This window comes from Engystomops pustulosus, chromosome 4, assembly GCF_040894005.1.
Source record: "Engystomops pustulosus chromosome 4, aEngPut4.maternal, whole genome shotgun sequence".
NCBI lineage: Eukaryota > Metazoa > Chordata > Amphibia > Anura > Leptodactylidae > Engystomops > Engystomops pustulosus.
This window is the reverse complement of record NC_092414.1, coordinates 22,723,281-22,740,939: the sequence shown is the minus strand read 5'-3', so window position 1 is coordinate 22,740,939 and position 17,659 is coordinate 22,723,281. Positions and strand designations below refer to the sequence as shown.

Genomic DNA, 17,659 nt, shown 5'->3' with positions numbered 1-17,659 from the left:
TAACTTTCAAATTGTGTCGCAAAACAATGCACTTACATGCACCGGGAACAGGAAGGTGAACTCCGGCGGACCTGAGCGGTGAACGATCTTAGTGAATCACAGCAAATTGATCCGACAAGCACTTTCGGTGAACTCTGTCGGATGGGTAAGTTACTAAGGGCCCGAATATTACAGTTTTTCGCAGATTTTCCCCGAATTGCCCCGGGTATCTGGTGCACGCGATCGGATTGTGGCGTATCGGTGCCGGCATGCACACGACTGAAATCGAGGGGCGTGGCCGTCAGAAAAAACAACGGATTTTGAAAACCCGCCGTATTTTTTTTTTAAAAAGTGTCGCTTGACATGCGCTTACCTGCACCCAGCAACGGATCGTGAACTCCAGTGAACTCCGACGGACTTCAGCCCAGCAGCGACACCTGGTGGACATCGGGCGCACTACCTTAGTGAATCACTGAAAAATGTGGACAGATAGTGAAACATCCCTCTAAGTCAACTTTAGTGTGTATTATGGGTAGCACACTTGTGGCATATGGAACTTTTGCTCGGGTGAATGCTGGGAGCTCATGTGGTTAGACAGTGTTAGTACAGTGGAGGAATGTCATTTCTGGAAGAACTCCCTAATATTGAGCTCAATGGTGACTAAAAACTTCACTAATCTATATGTGATGCTGCAAGCTCCCCCTGGTGGTGGCTGCATTTAGACATAATTTTACCATCCGTTTGAAAGTAAGCAGAAGATTTGGTGCTCTGTATCTGTGTAGAAGGGAGATTTCCATTTAAACTAAACAGAATTGATCTTATAGAAGTGTAGAGATCATTGTAATGTATCAGCAAACATCAAAATCACAAGTGACTTATCTGAATGTTGTTCTCATTTTTAGGCTTTACAGCCCCCTAGAAAGACTCCACCGGTCCCCCCAAGCCGGACGAGGCTTGCGGCCAAAGAATGAAGAGGAGATGAATAGGAGACAAGACAAAGTATACAGATTAGAGGCGCCCTCCGATGCAAGATGGCGGGGTATGGTAATGCAGCGTTACAGGACAAGCTGCCAGCATCACTCAGACTGTATGTGTATAAATGATCCTCAAGGATCTCGGAACTGGAAATATGTGAGATATAGTAGTAATGGGGGCTGGTCTTCCTATCCGTAATCCCACAGGAGAACACCGCAGTCTGACTGTTCCCCAACTGAAATGGCTGATAACAGGAAACAATAGACCATGGAAGGTTAAAATAGGGCAACCTTTGTCTAGAGTAGAATATAGAGACCAGGAATTAGTAAAAAATAATCTCAGGCAATGAAATCTGCTAATTTCTGTATCCATAATCTACCCACTGGGTAATAATACTATAAAGGGGACTTTTGACTTAAAGGGTATGTCCATATATTATTACCATGATATAGGTATTATTCATTATCATTTTATATAATGTTTGATGCTCCAGAGCTGCATTCACACTTCTGCTTTTTGGTATAGAAGGTACTAAAAGAGGCATGGATTTTCCTTATCCCGTCCTGGAAAACTTTGCATATTTTCCCAGAATCCCCCTAGTGTAGCATCCATGGCTATAAGACTCCACACGCCTACACGGTGGCCTTAATTGTCAGTCTCCGTAATGAGAACTCTTACTTCTTGGTATAGAAAGCAGTTGACAAGATTGTCAGAGCTTGGATAATGGTAATGTCTGTCGTATGCTGAATTCTGGGGGAAGATGGGAGATTTCAGCTCTGAAGCCTGCAGAATGGTGAATGCAGCTGTGGGCTGTAATACAGGCTGTAACTCAGGATTGATAGTTTTTTATGTAGAATAGTTCTATATGTAAATGCTCGGCTTACATACGCAGTCTCGTCACACAGTGTGGATAGAAGTTAGGTAAACTACAAATTTTGTCAGGACTGGATAAGTAACTGTGTATGACAGGGGACAAGGATTGGACATGATGACTCTTCATATGTTCCATCTTTTATTATCCCACCAGTGGTGTCTAGCAGTGATTTATTCCCTTCTCTCACCCGAAAACACATGCACACTGCGCCAATCATGTATGGGGGAGCCTATAAAGAACTGTGCCTTCTAGAACAACTACAACTCCCAGCATGCCATGGCAGCTGAGGAGCTACAAATCACTATTGTACAGTAATATCCCAAGCCCCGATTTACACAGAGCGATTATTGACTTCTTCAACTCCTCCCCCAATGTTAATTCTGGTCATAGACCAGTAGTACCCAATACAACCTATGGGTAAGGGTGGCGCTGTTGTTGAATAAGAAACCAGTGTTTTCCTTCATGACTTTCACCCTTTTTTAATGGACTTGTACAGAAAATAGACTTTAAGGGGCTCATTTACTAAGGGTCCGAATCGCGCATTTTCGTCAGGTTTCCCGAATTTTTTCCATTTGCGCCAAATTGCCCTGGGATTTTGCCGCACGTGATCAGATTGTGGCGCATTGGCGCCGCAGCTTTCACGCGACAGAAATCGGGGGGCGTGGCTGTCAGAAAACCTGACGGATTCGGAAAAACCGCAGCATTTTTTTTTTTTTAAATTGTGTCGCAAAAATAGCACTCACCTACACCGAGACGGAGGAAGTGAATTCCGGCGGACTTCAGCACAGCAGCGACACCTAGTGGACATCGGGCACACGACCGTAAATCCCTGCTGAACCCGAATCAGTGTCGGAGAACGCACCGCTGGATCGCGACTGGACCGGGTAAGTAAATGTGCCCCATAGTCAAACTGCATTTAGCTGTCTGGAAACTACAACTCCCAGCATGTCATCTTGGGAGTTGTAGTATCACTATGCATGTAAACGGATAAGACAATCGCTCTGTGTATGCGGGACCCCTATACACAGTACGTCTCCTATATACAGTATATTTTATGTAGCTGAAGATGAAAAAATATTTGTGTTTTTTTACCGGGTATTTTTTTTTTTTTTGCACAAGGTTTAGACCCTGGAGGTCGGGTGTTATTGATATTTGTGTTCATTTTTTAGGAATTTGATGTTTATTTTATTGTTAAAAATGTGACAGAGCTGGGTCTCTCAGCCGCCAGATGTCAACCAGAAACGGTGCTGGTAGCGCGGCCTTCATGTCTAGGACCTGTTCACACCTACAGTTATGCGGTTTGCACTATTGAGGTCCTATGGGCCTCGTGTATTACGATGAGTATAATAATGGAGTCTCATAAAGGTTTTATGTTGCAAACATTCTTTTCTGAATGTATTGTGTTATCTGTGTTTTTAATAAAGATGGTGACATTTGTATAGAAGGAAGATCTTTATAGGAAGTCATTATGGATGTGTAGGACATGTTCCATAGTGTAAGGACCCTCCACCAGGTATGGACCCCTGGGAGGAGAGGCGATTTTTAATGTCATATTGTTTTTTTTTTACCTTTTTTTATGTTTTCCTTTCTGTAAGTGATTTATTTTGTATATGTTCTCTGCAGTTTACAGGACGCCATTCACACATGAACAAATGATCGGAAATTGAATAAAGATATTTAATGAATTTACAATGTTGTGTTCACCGTCCTTTCTGTGATAATAGTGTTTGAGTATAAGAACTTTATAAGAACTGATGACAATAACCCTACTCTGGCGTCACCCCTGGCTCTCTGCCCCTATAGATATAACAGTGCATACTCTGGGAGCTGTCTCACACTGGAAGGTTAGTCACACTGATCTGACACAGGAAGAAGTAGCATCTAGTACTCACAGGTGACTTGTCTTCTCCGTCACATCCAGAATCGTTGTAAAATCTGGTTGCAGAATTTTCTGGCAGATGTGTTCAGCTCTGGGAAGCAGATCCCCCGCACTGCGCCCCTAAAAATACCAATGTCACCTGGATAAAACAATGTCATACACCTTGCCCCCCTCCAGATTTTAATAAGGCCCCCATACACACTGCCACCCCCCCTCCATATTTTAAGACTCCCCTCATACACACTGCCATTCCCACCCCATGCATATTTTATCCCCCTCCCCTCCATAATTTATTAAGGCCCCCCCCTCCCCTCCATATTTTATTAAGGCCCCCCCTCCCCTCCCTATTTTATTAAGGCCCCCCCTCCCCGCCATATTTTATTAAGGCCCCCCCTCCCCTCCATATTTTATTAAGGCCCTCCCTCTCCATATTTTATTAAGGCCCCCCCTCCCCTCCCTATTTTATTAAGGCCCCCCCTCCCCGCCATATTTTATTAAGGCCCCCCCTCCCCGCCATATTTTATTAAGGCCCCCCTCCCCTCCCTATTTTATTAAGGCCCCCCCTCCCCGCCATATTTTATTAAGGCCCCCCCTCCCCTCCATATTTTATTAAGGCCCTCCCTCTCCATATTTTATTAAGGCCCCCCCTCCCCTCCCTATTTTATTAAGGCCCCCCCTCCCCGCCATATTTTATTAAGGCCCCCCCTCCCCTCCATATTTTATTAAGGCCCTCCCTCTCCATATTTTATTAAGGCCCCCCCTCCCCTCCATATTTTATTAAGGCCCTCCCTCTCCATATTTTATTAAGGCCCCCCCCTCCCCTCCATATTTTATTAAGGCCCTCCCTCTCCATATTTTATTAAGGCCCCCCCTCCCCTCCATATTTTATTAAGGCCCTCCCTCTCCATATTTTATTAAGGCCCCCCCCTCCCCTCCATATTTTATTAAGGCCCTCCCTCTCCATATTTTATTAAGGCCCCCCCTCCCCTCCATATTTTATTAAGGCCCTCCCTCCCCTCCCTATTTTATTAAGGCCCCCCCTCCCCTCCCTATTTTATTAAGGCCCCCCCTCCCCTCCATATTTTATTAAGGCCCTCCCTCTCCATATTTTATTAAGGCCCCCCCTCCCCGCCATATTTTATTAAGGCCCCCCCTCCCCTCCCTATTTTATTAAGGCCCCCCCCTCCCCGCCATATTTTATTAAGGCCCCCCCTCCCCTCCATATTTTATTAAGGCCCTCCCTCTCCATATTTTATTAAGGCCCCCCCTCCCCTCCCTATTTTATTAAGGCCCCCCCTCCCCGCCATATTTTATTAAGGCCCCCCCTCCCCGCCATATTTTATTAAGGCCCCCCCTCCCCTCCCTATTTTATTAAGGCCCCCCCTCCCCGCCATATTTTATTAAGGCCCCCCCTCCCCTCCATATTTTATTAAGGCCCTCCCTCTCCATATTTTATTAAGGCCCCCCCTCCCCTCCCTATTTTATTAAGGCCCCCCCTCCCCGCCATATTTTATTAAGGCCCCCCCTCCCCTCCATATTTTATTAAGGCCCTCCCTCTCCATATTTTATTAAGGCCCCCCCTCCCCTCCATATTTTATTAAGGCCCTCCCTCTCCATATTTTATTAAGGCCCCCCCCTCCCCTCCATATTTTATTAAGGCCCTCCCTCTCCATATTTTATTAAGGCCCCCCCTCCCCTCCATATTTTATTAAGGCCCTCCCTCTCCATATTTTATTAAGGCCCCCCCTCCCCTCCATATTTTATTAAGGCCCTCCCTCCCCTCCCTATTTTATTAAGGCCCCCCCTCCCCTCCCTATTTTATTAAGGCCCCCCCTCCCCTCCATATTTTATTAAGGCCCTCCCTCTCCATATTTTATTAAGGCCCCCCTCCCCTCCATATTTTATTAAGGCCCTCCCTCCCCTTCATATTTTATTAAGGCCCTCCCTCCCCTCCCTATTTTATTAAGGCCCCCCCTCTGCTCCATATTTTATTAAGGCCCCCCCTCCCCTCCATATTTTATTAAGGCCCTCCCTCTACTCCATATTTTATTAAGGCCCTCCCTCTCCATATTTTATTAAGGCCCTCCCTCTACTCCATATTTTAGTAAGGCCCTCCCTCTACTCCATATTTTAGTAAGGCCCTCCCTCTACTCCATATTTTAGTAAGGCCCCCCCTCCGCTCCATATTTTATTAAGGCCCTCCCTCTCCATATTTTATTAAGGCCCTCTCTCTGCTCCATATTTTATTAAGGCCCCCCCTCCGCTCCATATTTTATTAAGGCCCTCCCTCTACTCCATATTTTAGTAAGGCCCCTCCCCTCCCCATATTTTATTAAGGCAAAAAAAAAAATCGCCTCTCCTGATCCTGTGTCTCCGGTCGCTGGTGCCGCTGTGAGAGATGAGCGGCCTAAATGTGGCGTGTGCCGGAAAGCACCCGGCTTCGAATACTATGGCAGCCAATGGCAAGGGCCTCCGATCGATCCTGAGGACCTTCAAAGGTCCTGAAATGGCTCTTGTATACATGTGTATTGAGAGCAGGAATGGACGTACAGAGATTTCATGGGTGATAGAACTTCTCAGTATAAAATTTGGTGGGTGGTTTGGGTGGCCATGAGTCACTTTAAGTATTTAATTATTATCGCTATAACAATAATCAACTATTGTTGGTAAGACGCACACATGTGAATGGGGGCAGAGCATCGCACTGATCAGTAGTGGAGCGCCATCTGGTGGAGTTATTGCAGTACTACACACACGGCAAAATAGCGCACCGAATTAGTTTGCTGTGCTGCTGCCATCTAGTGGACTTCTGGCAGTACTATAAACATAGCGGAGCAGCGCACAGATCAGCAGTGGGGCGTTGCCGCCATCTAGCGGACTATTTGAAGTACTTTACATGTGGCAGAGCATCACACACGTCTATATTGAAGCACTGCCGCCATCGGTGTTATAGCAGTATTACACACATGACATCGCATCGGTCCACAGCCGCCATCTAGTGGTATTATCGTAGTACTATACAAACGACACAGCTCAAAAGTACAGTGCTGCCGCCATCTAGCGGTGTTATTTCGGTACTACACACACTTGGCGGAGCATCTTACGGATGAGCAGTGGAACGCTACCGCCATCTAGTGGTTGCTACACACATGGCAGAGCAACGCACAGATCAGTAGTGCGCCGCTGTCGCCATCTGGTGGTGCTATTCCGGTACTACACACACAGCAGCAGAGCGCACAGATCAGTAGTGCGCCGCTGCCGCCATCTGGTGGTGCTATTCCGGTACTACACACACAGCAGCAGAGCGCACAGATCAGTAGTGCGCCGCTGCCGCCATCTCGTGGTGCTTTTCCGGTACTACACACATGGCAGAGCAGCGGCGGCGGGATTCCCAGGCCGGGGAGGCCGGCTCGTCACGTGGTGCCATGGCCCAGGAAGAGGTGGCGGCGGCGTGCAGTCTGGATGTCACCTCGGAGGCGTTTGACCCGCTGCTCGCCCTCTACTCTCCGTCCACTCCGCTGCCCTTCCCGGACGTGCGCTGCTTCAACAACCTCGCCGAGTATGAGAGCTTCCTGCGGGGCGGGGGGCGCTCCAGGGGCCGGGCACAGGGAGCCCCCGGAAAGAAGGAGAAGAAGGGGCGCAAGCCGGCGCCAGACCCGGAGCGGGTGGAGAGGCTGAAAAGAATGATGCTGCCGGTGGACGAGACTGAGGAGAGGAGACCCCCGAGGAGAGGCAGGAGGGCCCCCAAAAACGTGCTCACCCGGATGCCCTGTGAGTCCCTGCCTCTACACCCGGGGGCGCTGCAGGTCCTGGAGCTGTGCTGGGACTTGTGGTCCTCCTGCAGAGGGCTATTATTATCTGTGTGATAGTATCAGGCTGCCCAGTTTAAGGGGAGGTGCAGACAGCACCCACTTCATCCGCCTGTTATCCCTGGGGGGCCGCCACAGACTGTCCTCATGATTCTGGTGCAGAGGATTTCACCTAAAAAAGGGAGAGATCCACTACGACTATGCTGCTGGGACCCCCAATATTAGCAGGAACAGGGGTCCCATTCCCAGCTGCTTGAAGGGGAAGCCTAGAAGATTATGTGGTCCATTCATTCTTAGAATTAGGGGTCCTCAAATGGGAATCAGTCTGTCACCCCCTATGGCGTGGATAGGGATAATGGAGAAAACCTTTAACATTGGGTGTTAAATATAAGTTTGATTATATAGAGATATAACAATGTGATTGTTTTGGATCCAAACCAGTCGTGAGATTGATGGTCCCGTGCTCACTAATGGGTGGACTGTGTATCGTGTCACTCTATTCAATACTATGGGAGTATTGAAAATTGCTGAGCACAGCGCTCCGGTATCTAGGACAATCGCAATCACTGCAATTTCTGACGCTCCCATAGTATTGAATGCGTTGAGCATACAACCTACTGCTCCATCAATAAGAGAAGGGGTCACCTGTTCTGTGGATCACTGCAATCTTTTCTCATGATCGGTGGGAGTCCCAGCAGTCGGACCCCCTATCCTGAGGATAGGAGGTAAAATAAAAAAATCTAAATAAGTATGACCAATTGGAGAACAGGGATTTACTGCAGACATGCAGTAAAGGGTCCAAAAACAGGGTCCCCCAATGATAACCAGTCGTAAATCAGATCTGCAGCCCCTCATCCTTGGAGTTGGAGGTGCCAGGGTCAGATCCTGGTGTTCATGTTCTCTGTATACAGCTGCTTTACAGACCTATGTGACTCCATGGTAACTAGAGATGAGCGGGCCCGGGCTTCAGGTTCGGGTACGTCCATCATGACCCAAACGTATTGCCCTAATGGCAGCCGTGCAGCTGCTCCTTCAGACTAGCAGTGGCTGTGGTTGGCCAGGGCTTTCCTCACTAGGCCAAGGTCAGCCATTGCTAGTATATAGGGGCCTTATTTTGCTGAACTCGCAGCCAACCCGGCATAATGACGCCCCGGCCTACCAGCCTTGTCCAGGTCACGCACCTGGACCCAAACCTAAAATTTGGGTCCACTCGTCTCTAATGGTAACAGATGCCAGGATGGACTTTATGGTCTGATCTTGCACGATACATACCTTCTATAGGTGCCATACACATTACTACTTATTTTAAAGTGCTAGTGTAGCGCCGCCTTGGCGGTTCTGTCTACCTTACACACTATGGCAGGAGACACAATGTGAATGAAGGTTTGGGGTCCGGGCCTATAATCCCTCCTGTCTTCTTCTGCAGTACATGAGGGCAGCCCAGTGGGACGTCTCTATCGTTGTATACAGGAACGTCTGAAGGTCAACGTCCACATCCGCACGTTCAAGGGTCTGCGCGGGGTCTGCTCCGGATTCATTGTCGCCTTTGACAAATGCTGGAACATGGTGAGTGCAGGGGGAGCGGCGGGAATCCCCCCGGGATCTATAATATTATATTATCTGCTTCTTATTTCCTATTACTTATTAGGCAATGGTGGATGTGGATGAGACGTACCGGAAGCCCGTCCTCGGAAAAGCCTTCTACAATGAGCCGCAGCTGACGCTGACCCGGGTAATGAGGTTTATACTATATATACAGGGGGGCTCATATATGGGGGTGTCACTGGGATAGGCCGGCACTTTGTCATTAGTGATGTCAGTGTATCCTATTATCACCATCGTACTATGGAGTCTTCCATCTATGAGCCATAGCAGGCTGAGGACAGGATCTCCCACTTCATCCCATGGCTCTCCCCCATGCGTTTGTGGGTCATACGTAGCATCAAGTAGAACCAATAAAAAGTACAACTCGCTCCACAAAAAACAAGTCCTTGCATGAAAATGAAAATTTGTTGTGTCTCGAAAAGGCGACAAAGAAACATTTTATGTATAAAGTGATATTATTATCACAAAGCTGGAAAACCTCCCCAAAAATTCTATTATGTGTCGGATTAATGATATCTCCCCTAAAACTAAAGACAAATTGTTTTTTTTCAGCACAGAAAACAAGGCAGAATTTGATATGTGAAAAGACAATAACAGTTTTTTTTGTTTTTTTTTGTTCTAATTTCTAGCCAAGAGTCAAAAAAAAAATCTAATCGATAAGTTACATGTAGCCAAAAATGTCATTGTGTAAACCTACAAGGGGTTAAATCTGACATTTCCGACAGGTTATTGGGGTAGAAGAATCTTATATTGAGTTTTTATTCCGTATTTTCCAGTTATTTGATCGGCTGAAACTCCAGGAGTCGGGAGCCCAGTCCTCTACAGAACCATCACAGAGTCTGGCGCTGCCTCCCCCCGATCCGGGTCAGGACAAGGACAGGACGAGGTCCAGCAGCAGAGATCCCAGGAAAGCCGCTCAGCAGCCAGGAGAGGGCGCCGGTGAGCCGGACCACAGACAGAAGGGAGACAGGACAACCCGACAGCGGACGAGGCGGCGGAAGGAGAAGGTGGACTATCAGCAGGTGTTCACCCGGCACATGAAGCAGGTGTTCATCCGAGGAGAAAGCGTCTTATTGGTGCACGTCCCCGAATGACCCGGGTGTCAGGGGATCCCATAGAAGTGAGGTCACTAGTGTCACATCTTATAGATGTGGAAATATACGGCTCCTGAGGAGGACGCAGTCACATCACCGTTTATCGGGTCCAGGATTATCCGAGACGTTCGGGTATGTGGACCGAAAAGGCAGCCATTTTGCCGGGTGTATTTAATGGAGTGATTGGAGCAATTTCTTATAGCGCAACGTAACCTGAGGGGGCGCCACTGCTCTGCAAGATACATTTATAGCAGGACACAATGAAGCTGGGGATGTGCAAACCTCTTCCAGGACCCCCCATAAGTATTCAGAATGATGTTCTAAACCCAACTTTGGGTATATTCACACCTGAAGATTAGTTACAGCATCGCCACCTGTCACCCCTTCGTGCCCCCCCCCCCCCCCCCCGTCACTCCTCCTGTGGTCACTCCTCCATCCCCCTCATCACTACCCATGTGGCTGCAAACCCTCCCCCCCACCTTTTCACTTCCTTGTCACCCCCCTGTAGTCACCCTGGGGGTGCTGGTCATGTGTGCTCCTCAAAATTATATTTTTGGGAGTATCCAGTACTTAAATATCCATCCCTTGTAGCCAAATGTGTCTGCCCCTTCATCTACCTCGTTACTAGAACACGATAGGAACAGCAGCTGGATGGTGAATTTGCTCTTCAGTAGGAATCTCCAATGAATTGGGATCTCCGTGGGGGGTCTGAGACTGAGGTTGCTGAAAGTTTGGGTTCCCCCCCCCGCCAGTCAGCTATGTGTACGACCTATAACCCTTTTTCAATGAGAATGCGACTCTATCTTCATAGTATTGTGCACTGCCTGCATCATTGAGGACACAGCTGCAGTACCATGCACCACCACTATCGGTGGCTTAGCGCTCACTAATCTGAAAGTAGAAGTCTCTGTCTACGGTACAGTGGCTGTGTCTGGGTACTGCAGCAAAGCTCTTATTCGCTTTAAGGGGTGCACGAACGATGGGTGCCATATGGGTGTTGAATAGTGATAAACCAATAATGAGAATTGATGGAAATCCTCCTGCATTAACACAGAACTGAATGTCAATATTCTAGCTTCCTGCAGCCACCACTAGAGGGAGCCTTCTGTATACTGCTAGTGCTACAGCTCCCCCTAGTGGTCGCTTATGGGTATACAGTAATTTGCAACATACACCCTCCTTCACACCCATCGATCATCTGCTTGATTTGCACTATGGCGCTGACTTATACTGTGGAGCAGTGATACTACATGATCATATTTCTTCCATATTCCACATTTTGGTTCACGGTGAACTGCACTGGACCAGTTGTTATATATAAGATGTATATTTTTGGAGAATAAAGCTATTTCGGACTCTCGGGTGCAGATTACGTTTATTTGTTGGTATTTCTTGCTTCTCCACAGCTCGGTGATAAACTCTGGTTACACAAAGCCACCACTAGGGGGAGCTCTGTACACAGAGTATTACAGCTTTCCTTAGGACCTCCTAGTAGAGCTGTGGTAAGTGAATTTTCAAGCTTCGCTTTGACTAAAATCCTACAAATCGTCCTCATTTCTTGCGTTGGGAGCTGCGGATGTTGTACCTGCGCTCCGGCCGCCGCTTGCGATGTATTTTTCGTCAGCCCCTCTCCACACATTGTGCTCCAGACTAATTGGAGAGGAGCGGGAACATTACATGGCAGCCGGCGTATGTAAATGAACAGGCTGATACATGATTTATGGATTTAATAATGTTCGGAGCGCCCCCTTACATTTTAATCACTTGCAACATCCTTTTTAATATTCAATTACTTTATTAACTAATTAGGTCACTGGCGGACAAAGGGTGATCAGTATTCTGGCTGCGGAGCAGCATCGGGGGAGCGGACGTTCATCTTGTCTTGTCTCCTAATTAAGGAAGAAGAAGAACTGAGGAAAAGGCCACCAGGAGACGCAAGCCATTGGTCTGTGTGTGGTCAGCGGCCGCTGCCTGTGCTAATGTCATCAGACACGAGTAATCAATCCTGGCACAGAGATATGAGCCTGGGGGCAGCATGGGATCGGAGGTGGCAAAGGACAACTGCTTTGTTGATATTTGGTTACACAGTCACAGAACAGAGACAGAAACATTGTATTGTTCATAGATGTAGCAGAGCTGAGCTGGTCATTTGGAATAAGGTCAGAAGTAACACACAGTCATGTCACAGTACAGGGATAATACACACAGTGATGTCACAGTACAGGGATAATACACACAGTGATGTCACAGTACAGGGATAATACACACAGTGATGTCACAGTACAGGGATAATACACACAGTGATGTCACAGTACAGGGATAATACAGTGATGTCACAGTACATGGATAATACACACAGTGATGTCACAGTACAGGATAATACACACAGTGATGTCACAGTATACAGGGATAATACACACAGTGATGTCACAGTACAGGGATAATACACACAGTGATGTCACAGTACAGGATAATACACACAGTGATGTCACAGTATACAGGGATAATACACACAGTGATGTCACAGTACAGGATAATACACACAGTGATGTCACAGTACAGGGGTAATACACACAGTGATGTCACAGTACGGGGATAATACACACAGCGATGTCACGGTACGGGGATAATACACACAGCGATGTCACGGTACGGGGATAATACACACAGCGATGTCACGGTACGGGGATAATACACACAGCGATGTCACGGTACGGGGATAATACACACAGTGATGTCACAGTACAGGGATAATACACACAGTGATGTTGCAGTACAGGGATAATACACACAGTGATGTCACAGTGCAGGGATAATACACACAGTGATGTCACAGTACAGGGATAATACACACAGTGATGTCACGGTACAGAGATAATACACACAGTGATGTCACAGTACAGGGATAATGCACACAGCGATGTCACAGTACGGGGATAATACACAGAGATGTCACAGTACAGGGAAAATACACACAGTGATGTCACAGTACAGGGATAATACATACAGCGATGTCACAGTACAGGGATAATACACACAGTGATGTCACCGTACAGGGATAATGCACACAGCGATGTCACAGTAGAGGGATAACACACACAGTGATGTCACAGTACGGGGATAACACACACAGCGATGTCACAGTACGGGGATAATACACACAGTGATGTCAAAGTACAGGGACAATACACACAGTGATGTCCCAGGACAGAGATAATACACACAGCGATGTCACAGTACAGGGATAATACACACAGTGATGTCACAGTACAGGGACAATACACACAGTGATGTCCCAGGACAGAGATAATACACACAGTGATGTCACAGTACAGAGATAATACATACAATGATGTCACAGTACGGGGATAATACACACAGCGATGTCACAGTACGGGGATAATACACACAACGATGTCACAGTACAGGGATAATACACACAGTGATGTCACAGTACAGAGATAATACATACAGTGATGTCACAGTACGGGGATAATACACACAGTGATGTCACAGTACAGGGATAATACACACAGTGATGTCACAGTACGGGGATAATACACACAGCGATGTCACAGTACAGGGATAATACACACAGTGATGTCACAGTACAGAGATAATACATACAGTGATGTCACAGTACGGGGATAATACACACAGTGATGTCACAGTACAGGGATAATACACACAGTGATGTCACAGTACGGGGATAATACACACAGTGATGTCACAGTACAGGGATAATACACACAGTGATGTCACAGTACAGGATAATACACACAGTGATGTCACAGTACAGAGATAATACATACAGTGATGTCACAGTACAGGGATAATACACACAGCGATGTCACAGTACAGGATAATACACACAGTGATGTCACAGTACAGAGATAATACATACAGTGATGTCACAGTACAGGGATAATACACACAGTGATGTCACAGTACAGAGATAATATACACAGTGATGTCACAGTACAGGAATAACACACAGCGATGTCACAGTACAGGGATAATACACACAGTGATGTCACAGTACAGGGATAATACACACAGTGATGTCACAGTACAGGATAACACACACAGTGATGTCACAGTACAGGGATATTACACACTGATGTCACAGTACAGGATAACACACACAGTGATGTCACAGTACATGGATAATGCACACAGTGATGTCACAGTACAGGATAACACACACAGTGATGTCACAGTACAGGGATAATACACACAGTGATGTCACAGTACAGGATAACACACACAGTGATGTCACAGTACAGGGAGAATACACACAGCGATGTCACAGTACAGAGATAATACACACAGTGATGTCACAGTACAGGGATAATGCACACAGTGATGTCACAGTACAGGATAACACACACAGTGATGTCACAGTACAGGGATAATGCACACAGTGATGTCACAGTACAGGATAACACACACAGTGATGTCACAGTACAGCGATAATATACACAGTGATGTCACAGTACAGAGATAATACACACAGTGATGTCACAGTACAGGGAGAATACACACAGCGATGTCACAGTACAGAGATAATACACACAGTGATGTCACAGTACAGGGATAATGCACACAGTGATGTCACAGTACAGGATAACACACACAGTGATGTCACAGTACAGGGATAATGCACACAGTGATGTCACAGTACAGGATAACACACACAGTGATGTCACAGTACAGCGATAATATACACAGTGTGTTAAATGTGTCATATTTTGGTATAGTGTATTGAAGATGTCATGGTTTGCAAAAAGTAAAACCTATTAAAGGGCCCTATTACATACACTTTTTTTCACTCATTATTTGGGCCCTCTTAGTAGCTGCTGTGCTGTGTGTAGTTGCACCGTGTCTCAGGCATAACATAGCAGTAGTATATTCATATTCCATTGCAGGGAAATCTAAAACTATTTTTCTGCTACTATTTTACAAGGGAATCTACCTCTGTATAAGGACTTTCTGTAGTAAACTAATCACATGAGATGAGGGAGAAAGGGCATAGTAAGAGCGCCACCCCTGACCATGGGCAGTGTATGGTATTGCAGCATAGAGCTGGATCAGCTGCAGGTTCCGATTCATGGTGGTGACTCCATTGTTTTTGGAGCGTCTTCCAGAACTTTTCGTTGTGTGTGTCGGATGGCTGAAGTTACTGGAGTAACAGGATTGTGTGTGACAGTAACACTTCACAGCTCGCCGCCTCTCATCTCCTCCGCAGCTGATGAGCACAATTCTTCCCTTCCATCTACTGGTTTATTAATGAACTGCAGGCTCTTAGGCAGATGCATATTCATTAGCTCGCCAGCTGTTGTGCGCAGCCCAGATGCCAGGCAGAGATATGCAAACGCAAACTATTTCTTTTCTCCTGACACAGAAGTAATTGTGGTCAAATTAGAAAAAAAAAAATGTTAATTGCGCACCTGGCACCTTCCCCGGTAATAGGGTCTTCACCAAACACAAGGAACTTTCAAGACGTTCACTAACTTATTGTGGATCTGAAGTTGTGACGGAGGAGGTTATAGGTAATTGGAGTGCGGGGGTCGTATCATGGAGTCCTAGCAAATCCATATAGCACATCATATACCATGATAGAAGAGAGGACTCGTCATATCTTCCCCCCATTACATTGGGGATTGTGTGAGAATGAATGAGAAGACCCTTGTATGGCGGTGGCACATGGAGACCCTGCAAATCCATATAACACGGAGAATAGGATATGGGTTGATAGAACTTGTCATATCACCCTATAATAAGCCACGTATATACATGAGCAGGGGTTTGTATGACGCAGGTATGGTATAGGATTGTAGTCTGAACAGCATGAATTTGTATGGCTGTGGCACATGGGGTCCCTACAAGTCTATATAGCATGGGCAGCATCATATGGGGTGATCGAGCTTGTCATATATTCCCATGATAGCTATACATATCCACAACAGTACAGAATTAAAAGACATTGGGGCAGATTTACTTACCCGGTCCATTCGCGATCCAGCGGCGCGTTCTCTGCGGTGGATTCAGGTTTTCCGGCGATTCACTAAGGCAGTTCCTCTGACATCCACCAGGTATCGCTGCTGCGCTGAATGCACTGGAGTTCACCAAGCTGGGCCGTGTGAAGGTAAGCGCGTGTTTTTTAAAAAAAAAGCGGCGTTTTTTCTGAATCCGTCGGGTTTTCGTATGGCCACACCCCCCGCTTTCCATCACGTGCATGGCGGCGCCAATGCGACACAATCCGATTGCGTGCACCAAAACCCCAGGGCAATACAGGCAAAATCGTCGCAAAATTGAAAAATTCAGATAACACGCCGGGAAAACGCGAATCGGGCCCTTAGTAAATGACTCAGAGCCCTCTCTATAGGCACCCGCACCATCACCCCAGAGCAGAGTTCCCCAGACAGGACTCAAGGTCTCTTGCAGTCCCAGACATCACAGGACCCTAGAAGGAAGCTACAATGATATTCCAAACTTCTTCTCCTTCTTTGTACTGTATTGATGTCCTCGGGTGCCTATACAATTTAAACCTGGGACAGAGCAGAGAGTAATAAGTTACTGCTTAAATTGTTGTATCGGCACTTTGCGAAAAATACCTTGGTTTTGGATGTAGTTTGGGCACTCGGCGTCTAAAAGGTCTGCCATCACGGTTAGGACCGCTAGGACACCATATGGCTCTAATATAGTGTGATGGGACATTATGTAACTCTCCACTACAATGTCCATATAAATCCATGACAAGAGGTTGTATGATACGGGTACAGTATGGAGTTTGTAGATAGCAGCTCCTAGGAAGACATCACTTACTGATTGCCCAATGCATTCCCCATGCAGCGCCTCGTAATATAATACATCATTCTTAATAAATATTCCCTATTGAGTTCACCTTTGAGTTTCAATGCATAACAGCAGGAATGACTTTGATAATTAAACATCAGACACTTATACATCTGTAGATTTCTACAATTATAAATCTCATTCTCCTAGATTGTAAAGAAGTTGGTTCTGCAATATCAAATACCGCCATAGGGTGGTGCTAGTGTTCCTGCTAGTAGTTCAGCTGCACAAAGTAAGTCTATATAATTCTCCACCTATAAGATATTGATTTTCAAAATTATGGCAAATTGTGTACTCATATATACCCTGTGCAGATTATACACATATACTAGAGGATACCTGTAGAGGTCTAGTCCATGTCAGTGTCCCTACAGGTCGGGGTGGGAGGCTATAAAGTAGACGAGTCCATACAGTGTATATAGGTGTACACACATACACATAACTTATAGGAATACAAAAAAAACAAACAAAAAAAGCACAGTGTAACGGTAGTAGGATCTAGTGACAATAATATCGACCAATGTAGCCAACAGAAGGCCTCTTAATAATGAACAACAAAATGCCAAACAAGAGAAAACAAGAGGAA

General features: G+C 46.3%; 2 protein-coding genes across 2 annotated transcripts in view; both read left to right on the top strand.

Moving 5' to 3' along the window:
• Nucleotides 1-3,485, top strand: part of ADAM19 (ADAM metallopeptidase domain 19) — a 42,286-nt gene extending 38,801 nt beyond the window's left edge. Inside the window, exon 22 of the mRNA XM_072145489.1 lies at nucleotides 882-3,485. Within this exon, the coding sequence (XP_072001590.1) occupies nucleotides 882-950 (69 nt within the window). The 3' untranslated portion in view covers nucleotides 951-3,485. The remainder of the gene's footprint in view (nucleotides 1-881) is intronic.
• Nucleotides 3,486-7,023: 3,538 nt separating this feature from the next.
• LSM11 (LSM11, U7 small nuclear RNA associated) lies at nucleotides 7,024-10,596 on the top strand. Its single transcript, XM_072150590.1, has 4 exons — nucleotides 7,024-7,478; nucleotides 8,943-9,082; nucleotides 9,165-9,248; nucleotides 9,898-10,596. Exons 1-4 carry the CDS (start codon nucleotides 7,073-7,075, stop codon nucleotides 10,213-10,215), a joined length of 948 nt encoding a protein of 315 aa, XP_072006691.1. The 5' UTR covers nucleotides 7,024-7,072; the 3' UTR covers nucleotides 10,216-10,596.
• Nucleotides 10,597-17,659: the final 7,063 nt, after the last annotated feature.